A 13,403-nucleotide genomic window follows, 5' to 3' on the forward strand; every position below is an offset into this window, starting at 1 on the left:
CTCACAGTGTTTATAGCGAGGCCAGTGGGGGCTTGTGTGTGTGTCCACCCTTGCCTGGGTGACAAGTCCACCATAGAAGAACGGTCTAGCTAAAGGACAAAGGGGTCATACCTGAATGGCCACAACAACATATCGACGGATCAGGAAAATAAAGGAAGGTTTGAATGACTGTAGCTGTCACTGTTTGCTCGCTCTCTCTCTCTCTCTCTCTCTCCCTCCCTCCAATGGTTACAACAAAAGAATCAACAACTACCTCAGCCTACATGAACTGAACTGAACTTTAGACTTTCCCATGATAATTCATTATCCCCTAGACAATGATAGAGCTTGTTTATTATTGATTATTATTATACCCACACTTTTAGGTTTAGTATTGCTAACGTGTATTATCTGTATATTTGCATTGTTGATATTGATTTGTATATTTTACTAATAAACACTGTTTTGAAAATAGTACCAGACTCCAACGGATACTATTTTTGCTGGTAAGACACCCAGTTACGGGGTACGTAGCACTATCTATACCCCTCATACTTTTGTATTCGAATATCAAATCTCTCTATCTTCTTCATGTCATGACCCCTGTGGCTTACCATAGAGTGTTGAGCTTATAAAGTTTTTGAGCACCTGTATTTACTAACCAATATCTTAACTAGAGTCATTAAGCCTTGTGGGTGGAGGTGAGGTAGGGGGTGAGGAGGGGGAGGTGGGGTAGGGGGTGAGGAGGGGGAAGTGGGGTAGGAGGGGTGAGGGGAAGATGGGGTGGGTTGAGGAGGGGGAGGTGGGGTAGGAGGGGTGAGGGGGAGATGGGGTAGGGGGTGAGGAGGGGGAGGTGGGGTAGGAGGGGTGAGGGGGAGATGGGAGGTGGAGTAGGGGATGAGGGGGGAGATGGGAGGTGGAGTAGGGGGTGACGGGGAGATGGGAGGTGGAGTAGGGGGTGAGGGGGAGGTGGGGTAGTGGGGTTGAGGGGGTAGGTAATAGGGGGAAGGTGAGTTAGGGGAGAGGTGGGGTAGAGAGTGAATGCGAGATGGGTAGGGGTATGATGGGGAGGTGGGGTAGGGGGAGGGGGAGGTGGTGGGATGGGGTGTGGGTGGGGGAAGAGTGCGTGGGTTGAGGGGGTGGAGGTCACGGTCATTGTGTCAGAGAGGATGAATTCTCATGGTGCTGCTCCTCTGAGGCTCTGATTCCAATATTTAACCTCTTGTTTCTGTGTCTTCCTGGGGATCCTGCTGTTCCTCCACACCTATGTCCAATCCTTCATGAGTTCACCATTACACTATATTCAAAAGAATACAGTCCTAACCTATTCAATCTTTCCTTATAATTTAAGTCCTCAAGGTCCAGCAACATCCTTGTAAATTTCCTCTGTACTTTCAACCTTGTTTACATCTTTCCTGTATGCAGATGATCAAAAGTGCCCACAATACTCCAAATTAGGCCTCACCAACATCTTGCACAACTTCACCCATCTCCTCTACTCAGTACTTTGATTTATGAAGGCCCATCTTTCAAAAGCTTTCTTTATGAACATATCTACCTGTGACGCCACTTTCAACAAATCATAGACCTGTTTTCCCAGATCCTTTTGTTTTGCCACACTCCCCAGTGTCCCACTGTTCACTGTGTAAAACCTATCCTGGTTGGTCCTACCAAAGTACAAAACTTCACACTTGCCTGCATTAAATTCCACCTGCCATTTTCAACATATTTTTCCAGCTGATGCAGATCACTCTAAAATCCATTATAGCCTTTCTCACCTCATTTGTTCCTGTCCAGCTATATCCACTTTGCACCTCCTTTTTCTTAAGCCAGGGCCTCAATATCTTTTGAAAACCAAGGTTCCCTATCTTTACCTTTTACTCTGACAGACAGATATAAGCTTTGTATTCTGAAAATTTCATTTTCAAAGGCCTCCCACTTAACAAGTATACCTTTGCCAGACAACAGTCTGGTCCAATTCACACTTGCCAGATCATTTCTGATACCATCAAAATTGGCCTTTCTCTAATTTAGAATCTCAACCCATGGACCAGACCTAACTTTCTGCATATTTATTTTGAAACTATTTAGGTTACCTATAAATTGACACTGGACTAATGCCTGTAGACCATTTGCTGAAATCTTACCTTTAGAAAGCTGGAAATAAAATTGACATGGGTGTTCAACGGTCAGCATTTGCTCAATGGGCTGAATGGCCTGTTTCCTTACAGTGAAAATGAATACTGTATGTCAGATAGTGAAAAAGACGCATAGGGTTATTAGCTTCCTTCCTGGATAGAGACCATTAGTGAGTGTGTTTCTGACAAATGGAGAATGACAGCCGAGATGAGATAAATGAAAAACTCAGCAGGTTGGCAGCATCTCTGGAGAGTGAAGAAGAGTAAATGTTTCAGGTGGATAACCCTTCATCAGGACTGAGAAAGAGTCAACACAAGTTAGTCTAAAAGCCAAGAAGTTGAGAAGGGCAGTGGATGGAACAGAGGGAATTTCTGTTGTGTGGTAAAATGATGCAGCTGTTGAGGGGCAGTTAAGTTTTTTTTATCTCTGAAACACGTTGGAAATATTTTAAAGCCTTGGTAATGGTCTATAGAGTGAAAACTATTGCTCACCATGAGGGGACCTCTACAACCCCTGTGGCCTGTCAGTAGATAAAGGTCCCATCTTTGAAGTCCTACTTACATCCAGATTGTACTAACCTACTGCAGCATAAAGCGGTACACACAGAGGACTGGTTGGTCAATGGAACCTAGGATTGACTGCTTCTGGAACAGATTTAGTTTGCTCTGGTTCACACCCTGTGGTCCTGAGGTCTCAGAATATTAAGCATAGAACATTACAGCACAGTACAAGCCCTTCATCCACAACCTTCAAGTTGATTGAGTTCAACTTGAAAGTTGATAGGGAGAAACTAATGTCTGCATAGCAGTATTTCAGTGGAGTAAGGGAAATTACCATGGTATGAGAGAGGAGTTGGTCAAAGTAAGTTGGAAGGAGCTGCTGTCAGGGATGTCAGCAGAGCAGCAATGGTGTATGTTTCTGGGGAAAATGGGGAATGTTCAGGATGTATGTATTCCAAAACTGAAGAAATACTCAAATGGTAAAATAGTACAACTATGGCTGACAAGGGAAGACAAAGATAATGTAAAAACAGAAGAGGGCACACAGCAAAGCAAAAATTAGTGGGAAGATAGAGGATTGAGAAGCTTTTAAAAACCTACAGAGAGCAACTAAAAAATAATCATTAGAATGGAAAAGATGAAATATGAAAGTAAGCTAGCAAATAATATCAAAGGGGATAGTAAAAGCTTTTTCAAGTATGTAAAAAATAAAAGCGAGATGAGAATGGATATAGGACCGCTAGAAAATGAGACAAGAGATAATAATGGTGGTCAAGAAAATGGCAGATGAACTAAATATTTTGCATCAGTCTTCACTGTGGAAGACACCAGCAGTGTGCCAGATGTTGTAGTGTGTGAAGGAAGAGAAGTGGGTACAGTTACTATTACAAAGGAGAAGGAGCTCAAAAAGCTGAAAGACCTAAAGTACATAATTTACCTAGACCAGATGAATTGCATCTTAGGGTTCTGAAGAGGTAGCATTAGAAATTGTGGCGGCATTAGCAATGATCTTTCAAAAATCATTGGACTTTGGCATGGTGCCAGAGGATTGAAAAATTGCAAATGCCACTCCATTCTTTTAGATAGGAGGAAAGCAACAGAAAGGAAATTGTAGACCAGTTAGCCTGATCTCAGTGGTTGGGAAGATTGTTAAAGGCAGGGTGATGGAGTACTTGGTGACACAGGACAAGATAGGACAAAGTCAGCATGGTTTCCTTAGCCAGAGTGAATTTTTTGCCATGTGCAGCTATGGAGGCCAGGTCATTGGGTGTATTTAAAACAGAGATTAATAGGTTCTTGATTGGACATGGTTATGGAAAGAAGGCTGGGAAATGAGGTTGAGGAGGAGAAAAAAGATTCAGCCGTGATTGAATGACAGAGTGGTGTATATGGGCTAAATGGCCTAATTCTGCTCCTAGGTCTAACGGTCTTATGTTGCAACAACTTTTTAAACTTATTCCAGGATGAATCTAAACCTTTCTCCCAACATAGCCCTCCATTTTTCTTTAGTCATGTGCTAATCTAAGAGATCCCTTAATGTTCCTAGTGCATCCACCTTTACCACCACCACTGCAAACACATTCCAACCACCCCATTCTCTAGCATACCTCTGACATCCCCCTTGTACTTTCCTTCAAGCACCTTGTAATTATTAATTGTAGTAGTCTGGCAGACGGACCTCTACCTCACTGAGGCCAAACATGCTCTCTGACACCTCCTCTTACTTACCCCTGGAACAGGACCCCACCAAAAAACATCAAACCATTGTCTCCTGTACCATCTCTGCCCTTATCAACTCCGGAGACCTTTTTTTAAAAATTAAAAATGAAATGCTGACTGCTCGTTTCAACGGATGCTGCCCGACCTGCTCAGTTCATCCAGCTTTTGTACGTGTTGTTTGTGTTTTGTAATTACTGTATCTGCCTTGCATTAAACCATTTCTACCCCAGAAAAAATCTCTGGCTGTCCACTCTATCAATGCCTCTTATTATCTTACCCACTTCTATCAAGTTACCTCTCATCATCCTTTTCTCTAAAGTGAAAATCCCTAGTGTTGTAATGTGAGTATTATTAAAAGTAAGTTAATACTAATCAGGGAGCTGTTGGTAGCAAGAGGTGGGATCCGGGGTTGGCGGGGTCTTTACTTCCGCTCTTTTACTCCCAGTATGCATTGTATATAGTTCCTCCACCCATGCCACACGAGGTACCTGGAAGCCTCTGTATTGTAAATATCATTTGCTGTCCCAGATAAAGATGCTCTTTTGGCCATCAAGTTGTCGAGTGGTCTTTTTGTAAAGTAGAAGTCACCACATATTTTTGGCAACGAGGTAAACTGGTTTTGTGGACGTTTTTGATCAGGAACTGTGAGCAGGCGAGGAGCCTTGTGTTCGGATGGCTACATTCGGAATGGTCGGTGTGTTGAATGAACAAATCGAGGAGTAGCTGGAGTACGAGGAAAGGTTGGGCCACTTTTTCTGTGCTAATGGAATTACTGAGGAGGCTAAGAAGCGCTCTATTCACCTGAGTGTGTGTGGGGCAGGACATACTAGTTGATACGGAACTTAGCTACACTGCGGAAACTGGGAGAAATTCCATATGACGAACTGGTCAAGCTCGTGGGGATCTACCACAATCCGAAGCCTTCGGTGATAGTTCAACGGTTCAAGTTTCACAGCCATGTCCGGAAGCCAGGTCAGTCTGTGGGCACTTTTGTGGCCGAGCTTCGGCAGCTGTCGGAGCATTGCGATTTTGGAGCCGTGTTGGATGACATGCTCCGTGACAGATTAGTATGTGGCATTATTAATGCTGACGTACAATGCCGCTTGTTGGGGGAGATCCCACCATTGACTTGGATATGGGGGGGTCACAGTTGGCGGCAGTGCTCCAAGTCAGGAGGGAGACTGGCAAATGTTTGTAAATTCAAAGATACTGTCTGCCATGCATATAGCAAGAAGGGACATTTAGTTAAAAAGTGCAAGAGCATGAAGGGTAAAATTAAGCCTGGGCAGGGGAAAACTCAACAGACTCAGGCAGCCACACACCACCTAGGAGAAGCAGACGAAGAGGCAGCGTGTGCCTACAGCATGTTTGGGGTGGAAATGGATCAGGGACCACCTGAACCATATTATGTCACAGTCACTGTCAAGGGAAAGGACATTAAGTTCGAGATTGATTCAGGGCCTACTGCATCGGTCATTAGTGAAGAGACCTACAGGAGGACATGGGGATCCAACCTGCCTCCCATCAGACCATCTAAGCTCCAACTCAGACCTATGTGGGGCAGCCCATACCTCATTTATATGTGGATATTTTGGCCGGGGGCCAGAAAGCTGAAGCCAGGCTGGTGATAGCTAAGGCCCAGTCTTTTGGGCCGCAATTGGCTTCACGAAATTTGGCTCAACTGGCATGAAATTAAGTATGCACACACAACGGAGGACATTCTGCAGCGGTATAGTGACATTTTCAGGGACGAGCTGGGCACACTGAAGGGCGTGACCTTGAAACTCTATGTCGACCCTGAGGCCACACCACATTTTTTCAAGCCCAGGTCAGTGCTTTATGCCATGAAAGGCAAAGTCAAGGCAGAGCTGGTACATTTACGGGGGCTGGGCATCATTGAGCCCGTCCAGTTTTCAAGGTGGGCGGCTCCTATTGTTCCAGTTTTGAAGGCAGGTAAAACGGTGAGGATATGTGGGGACTACAAGCTTACGGTGAATCAGGTCTCTAAGCTGGAGGAGTACCCATTGCCACGGGTGGATGATCAGTTTGCGACCCTGTCAGGGGGTAAGCTGTTCACAAAGCTGGACATGAGCCACGCCTACCAACAGCGCCTGCTCGACGAGGATTCAAAGGAGTATGTCACCATCAATACGCACAAGGGATTATTGAAATAAAATCGCCTGGTGTTTGGAGTGGCGTCTAGCCCCGCCATTTTCCAAAGGACAATGGACTCTTTGCTGCAGGGGATTCTGCATGTAGAAGTGTATCTTGATGGTATTTTGATCACAGGAACCACGGAGGGGGAGCATCTTGCTAATTTAGAACAGGTGCTGAACAGACTCTCAGATGCAGGGCTGCGGTTGAATCATGGAAAATATATGTTCCTGGCTCCGAGTGTGACCTACCTGGGACACAAGATTACAGCTGAGGGGCTTTGCCCAGTGGAGGAAAAAGTGAGAGCTATTAAGGAGGCCCCAAGCCCCAACAGCGTCACTGAACTCAGATCATTTTTGGGCATGGTGAATTATTATGGCAAGTTTCTTCTGGACCTCTCAAAGGTTTTGGCCCCATTGTATAAGCTGCTTCACAATGACATTAAGTGGCAGTGGGGTGAAGAGCAGGAGGAAGCTTTCAAGAAAGTGAAAGAGCTCCTGCACTCAGCAAAGCTGCTCATTCACTATGACCCAAACAAGGAGATCACCCTTTCATGCGATACTTCGCCCTATGGAGTCGGGGCAGTTCTCTCACACGTAATGGAGGACCGTTCAGAGAAGCCTATTGGTTTTGCTTCACGTACCCTGACGGCTGCTGAGAAGGGATATTCACAGCTAGACAAAGAAGGTCTGGCCATTGTTTTTGCAGTCAAACATTTTCATCAGTACCTCTATGGACGTGCATTCACGATTTATACAGACCATAAACCACTGATGAGCCTTTTTAGGGAGACCAGATGCATCCCACCGCTAGCCTCAGCCAGGCTACAGCGTTGGGCTCTCACATTGTCAGCCTACCAGTATACTATCGTGTACAGAGCAAGTGGGGATAATGCAAACGCCGATGCGCTGAGTCGACTCCCTTTACCTGAGACACCTGTTACTACATATGTGCCTCCAGAGACTATGTTTTCATTGGACAGGCTGTCCACGACACCTGTAAAGGCGACCCAGATCAAGCAATGGACAGAGAGGGACCCAGTCCTGTCTCAAGTCAAGACTTTTCTTTTACAAAGTTGGCCCAGAGTTGTGGAAGGAGAGGAACTGAGGCCTTATGCCAAACGCAAGACAGAACTGAGTCTTCAGGATGGTTGCATTTTCTGGGGGGCGAGGGTCATCATGCCTCCCCCTGGCCGTTCACAGATTGTGGAGGAAATTCATGAGACTCACCCAGGGGTGTCTCGAATGAAAAGCCTTGCAAGATCCTACGTCTGGTGGCCAAGAATGGATCAGGATCTGGAGAACAAGGTAAAGTCATGCACGCAATGTCAGACCAATCAGAACACGCCACCACCAGCTCCTTTGCACCCATGGAGTGGTCAGTCTGCCCCTGGTCTAGGCTACATTTGGACTTTGCTGGCCCCTTTATGGGACAGATGTTTCTTGTAACGGTAGATGTGCATTCCAAATGGATTGAAGCTCACATCATGAGCAACATCACAGCCCCCTCAACCATAGACAAACTCAGGCAAGTGTTTGCAGTCCATGGGTTGCCTGACACTCTGGTCACTGATAATGGCCCGACGTTCACCAGTGAGCTGTTCAGTGAGTTCATGCGGCAGAATGGCATTCGTCACATTCGGACGGCCCCTTTCCACCCAGCTTCAAATGGTTTGGCTGAGCGGGCTGTTCAGACAGTGAAGGAAGGCCTGAAGCGGATGACAGGGGACTCTCTTAGTACCCGGGTTTCACGTTTCCTGTTTAAATACCACCTCACTCCACAGACTACGACTGCACGCACTCCAGCAGAGATGATGATGGGGCGTAGGCCTAAGTCAAGATTGGACCTGCTGTGCCCGGACATGAAGGCAAAAGTGGAGAGAAAGTAGGAAAAGCAGAAGGAGGGACATGATCAATATGCGTGAGACAGACAGTTAGAACTGGATGACAATGTCTATGTGAGAAACAATCAGCAATGGCTACCTGGTGTTATTCTTAAGCAGAGTGGTCCAGTCTCCTATGTCGTTAAGCTGACTGATGGGCATGTTTTCCGCAGACATCAGGACCATGTGCGCCTGCATCATGGTTCCGGCTCAGAGGTAGACAGTTCTATGGAGTTTCCAATGGTGAGACAGACTACTGGGGAAGCATGTCCACCAGTGACTTTGCTAGAGGGAGACACACTGGCAGAGGGGGGCAGAGTCCCCTGAAGAGGCTAGAAATTCTCACGTAGACACACAGACCCCTCTTGTGTCCCCAACGCTAGATCCACCCAAAACATCCTCACCAGCAGTGCCTGCTGGGTCACCAGGGGTAGTGCGTAGATCGCAGCGCCCTCATAAACCTCCTGACAGACTGAATCTTTGATTGGATAGTTTCTTTTGTTGTTAGATTGAATGTTGAATTTGCCATTTTTTTTTTAGGTGTTTTTGTATTGGTAACCTGTTGCTAATAATACCACTGTTTTTATTTTCCAGTTATATATTTGGGGAATGTTGGATTTTAAAGGGGGAGAAGAGTTGTAATGTGAGTATTATTAAAAGTAAGTTAGTACTAATCGGGGAGCTGTTGGTAGCAAGTGGTGGGATCCGGGGTTGGCAGGGTCTTTACTTTCGCTCTTTCTACTCCCAGTATGCATTGTAGATAGTTCCTCCACCCATGCCGCAAGAGGTACCGGGAAGCCTCTGTATTGTAAATATCATTTGCCGTCCCAGATAAAGATGCTCTTTTGGCCATCAAGTTGTCGAGTGGTCTTTTTGTAAAGTAGAAGTTAGCACACCTAGCTTATTCAACATTTCCTCATAAGCCATCAGAATCAGAATCAGGTTGAATATAACTGGAGTATGTCGTGAAATTTGTTGTTATGCGACAGCTATATATTGCAATACATAATAACAAAGACAGTAAATTAGTACAAAGTTAAATTAAATACAGCAAAAAAAAGTAGTGAGGTAGTATTCATGGGTTCCATATCCACTCAGAAATTTTACGGCAGATGAGAACAAGCTGTTTCTGAATCATTGATTGTGAGCCTTCAGGCCTGTACCTCCTCTCTGATGGAAACAATGAAAAGAGGGCACGTTCTGGGTGATGGGGGTCCTTAATGATGGATGCTGCCTTTTAAGGCATCGCTCCTTGCAGATATCCTGGATGTTGGAAGGCTAGTGCCAATGATGAAGCTGAAATTCACAACTTCCTGCAGATACTTTTGATCCTGTGCAGTGCCTCCCTCCATACCAGATAGTGGTACACAGTTGGAATGCTCTCCACATACCTCTGCAGTGTCTTTGGTGACATAGCAAATCTTCTCAAACTCCTGATAGAATATTGCTGCTGCCATGCCTTCTTTGTAACAGCATTGATAGATTCCCAGAAATGTTGACACCCAAGAACTTGAAATTGTTCACTTTCCATTTCTGATCCCTTGATGAGAACTGGTGTGTGTGCTTTTTCCTTATCCTTTCTCATCCACAATCAATTCTTTGGTCTTACTGATGTTGAGTGTAAGACTGTTGCTGTGACCCCACTCAACCAACAGATCCTATACGTGCTCTTGTCACCACCTGAAGTTTTGCCAATAATAGTTGTGTCATCACCAAATTTATAGATGGCATTTGAGCTGTGCCTAGCCACACAGTCATGGGTGTAGAGAGAGTAGAGCAGTGGGCTAAGTACACTAAGGTGCGCCAGTGTTGATTATCAACAAGGTGGCGATGTTACAAGGGGTGATTGATAAGTTCGTGTCCTAAGGTAGAAGTCAATTTCAGAAAACCTAGCACATTTATTTTTCAACATAGTCCCTTCTTATGTTTACACACTTAGTCCAGCGGTCGTGGAGCATATGGATCTTGGACTTCCAAAAAGTGATTGATAAGTTTGTGGCCTACGGTAGAAGGAGATGAGTTATACAGCTCTCTTTACATGCACATGCAGTTTAACTCTGAGTGATTATGCAGAAAGTTTGAAATTAATAACTCCTTAGTTAATAAATCATCAGGGGTGATTGGTAAATTTGTGGCCTACGGTAGAAGGAGATGAGTGTGGCAATTTTCTCTTCATTCCACAATTGGTTCTTTTATCCATCGAATTTAAAACCCAAGCTCCTTATACTACTGGCTCTTAATGGGAACATTTACCATGGAAAGATCTGTTGAGCAATTCTCTGTTCTCCTTAATAATCAATCTGCTTCAAACACTTGTAGAAGGTTTCTCACCAACAAAAGATAATCTGCAAATGCTGGAAATCTGAGCAACACACACAAAATGCTGGAAGAATTCAGCAGCGTCTATGGAAAAGAGTACAGTCAATGTTTTGAGCCAAAACCCTTCGGCAGGACTGGAGGAAAAAGCTGAGCAGTAGTTTTAAAAGGAGAGAGAAACACAAGGTGATAGGTGAAAATGGGAGGGGGAGGGGATGAAGTAGAGAGCCGAGAAGAAAATTGGTAGAAGAGACAAAGGCCATGGAAGAAAGAGAAGAGGGGAGAAGCACCAGAGGGAGGTAATGGGTGGACAAGGAGATGAGGTGAAAGAGGGAAAAGGGAATGGGAAATGAAAATTATAAGCGGCATGGACAAAGTAAAAATAAATTTGTTCCTCTTATCAGAAGTGGATGAGGTGTAACCTTTTTTGATAAGAGAGGTCATAACAGCAATGCTTTGAGAATATATTCTTGGAGATCATCTAATAAAGCCAATAGGGTAGAAGTTAGAAATAAGAAGGGATGATCACCCTAATAGACCCCCAACAATAGTCAGTGAGAACTTTAGCAGCAGATGAGTTAAAAAATTTCAACCTAGTCATAAGAACAGTAGTCGTGCTAGTGGGAGATGTCAGTTGTCATGGTATCTACTGGGCCACCCAGAGCACATGGAGCCTGTATTTGTGGAATTTAGGAATTTGTGCAGTGTGTTCAAGCTCATTTCCACACATTGGTGTTAAGATGTTCCTTTCTCTTTGATTAAGCATTTACTTTAAAATTATCATAGGTTGTTTGATGACCTCCTTTAATGCACTTCTTGCAGTTCTCTTCCACAGTTGAAGTTTCAGGCACCGATTCAAATATCACCTGAAGAGGCACAGTGTCAACCTTCTGAAAATGTCCTATAAAGTGGCTTGGGACATTTTCCAACATTTAAAGTGCTACATAAATGAAAGTTGCTCTATTGAATCGAAGATCTACAACTTCCACTTTTTCTGTGTTGGTGCACTTTGACAACTACTGACCGTCCTGCTCCAGGAGGTTGTAACCATGGGTTCTGACACTGATTCTAGGCTGGATGGAGTGTGCACTCACCATAATACATGACACTTCCTCTGCTGCGGCTGAAGAAGGTGCCAGTTGTCCGAGATGTGGCCACATCTGCTCCTCGCCTGATCAGTTCTTTCACCAGACTCACATTCTCATTTGCCACAGCGATATGAAGGGCTGTTACTCCTGTTTGCAAAGGGAAAAATCTCAACACTTCCACACTGGGCTTTGGTTAATTATCTATGTACCCAAACACAGACAAGAATGATGTTGCAAAATTCTCATTCCCTTTTCATTGACTTTACTGCCTAGTCTCACTCACTGCCTGCCACGCACACTCTCAATACTATCCCTGGTACTCTCGAATCACACCTCACACTTCACTCCTCCACTCCAAAACCACTCACACCATTTCCCTGCACTTCACCCCCCACACCTCATTCCACCTCCCCACACCTCACTCCATAACTCCATCCCTCATTCCCCATATCTCACTCCATACACACTTATATTCTTCACTCACAATGGACCCAGAGCACTGCCCTCGATCGGTGTGTACTCTGCTTGGGTCCCATCCTCCACCTTGAGCCCCAGATCTCTATGCTGACTGTCCCTCAGACGATAGAATGCTGAGAGCCTGGATCTGAAGCCGGTACCTTTGTATAACTTTCCCGTGACTGAAATGTTCACGAGCTCAGGAGCCACCTGAAGGAGTGCCATCACCACCTTGTTGCTATCGTGCATGGCTGCCACGTGAAGTGCTGTCTCCCCCATTGCACCTGTATGAAAGAAAAGCCCAAGGGATTCATTAACTTATTGGGCAACAAATAGACATCTGAAAACAGGAACGATGGAGTTTGGAGAAAAACCAAGGGCTTTGCTGACCCCACTGGGAAAGGTTGATGGTTAAAGGTGGCTCTACTATAACTAACGCAATGACTGTTCTGAAGGAAAATTACTGTGGCATCATTTGTGACCATGGTTTTTCACACTGGGACTGCATAGTGGGAGCAGCCTCTTCAATTCCAATGCCAATGTTTCAGATGATTCCATATCAAGGATGGTTTATGAAGGTAGAAGGTAGTTCCTAGCTTTAACCTGTCATTGTTACTTCCCCTCTGACAGAAAGATGTAGGCATATTTACAATACAAAAGCAGAACAATGATGGGCAGGTCAGGAAGCATCTTTGGGCAGAAATACCCTTCACATTTCAGGTTGATGACCTTTCACTTGAACTGGGAAAAGTCAGAACCAAGATGAAGAGGTAGGATGTAGGGAGCAGTAAACTTAAAATCAAAATTGTGTCAGGAGAAAGCTGTGGAGATCAGGCATTGAAGAGAGTGAGAGTGCAGATGAAAGGGATTAATGATCAAGATCTGTAGGAAGTGTTACTAAAGGAAACATTTAACTAGGCAGAAGTAAGAAAACTGTTCACCGAAGCAGGGAGACGCAGGAGCTCTGACAACCTGAAACTGTTGAATTCATTACTGTGACACGCTCAGTAGGAAAATAAGATGTTCTACAAAATCACGAAGAACTGTGTGGTGGGCTGGTCATGATGTGATTGGGATGAAGAATTAAGGAGGGAAGTAGTAAGGACAAGCTTTGAATGGAGGAAATCTATAAAGCAGTCACCTGCATTGCATTTGATTTCCCCACCTCAG

General features: G+C 44.8%; 1 protein-coding gene across 1 annotated transcript in view; it reads right to left on the minus strand.

Moving 5' to 3' along the window:
* The window catches only part of LOC140714866 (transient receptor potential cation channel subfamily V member 6-like), a 44,037-nt gene that overhangs the window by 14,756 nt on the left and 15,878 nt on the right, over window positions 1-13,403 (minus strand). Inside the window, exons 3-4 of the mRNA XM_073026548.1 lie at window positions 12,395-12,517; window positions 11,784-11,924 (exon numbers count right to left, since the gene is read on the minus strand). Coding sequence (XP_072882649.1) covers window positions 11,784-11,924; window positions 12,395-12,517 — 264 coding nt within the window. The remainder of the gene's footprint in view (window positions 1-11,783; window positions 11,925-12,394; window positions 12,518-13,403) is intronic.

This window comes from Hemitrygon akajei, chromosome 22 (genome assembly GCF_048418815.1).
Source record: "Hemitrygon akajei chromosome 22, sHemAka1.3, whole genome shotgun sequence".
In the NCBI taxonomy this organism is placed as follows: Eukaryota; Metazoa; Chordata; class Chondrichthyes; order Myliobatiformes; family Dasyatidae; genus Hemitrygon; species Hemitrygon akajei.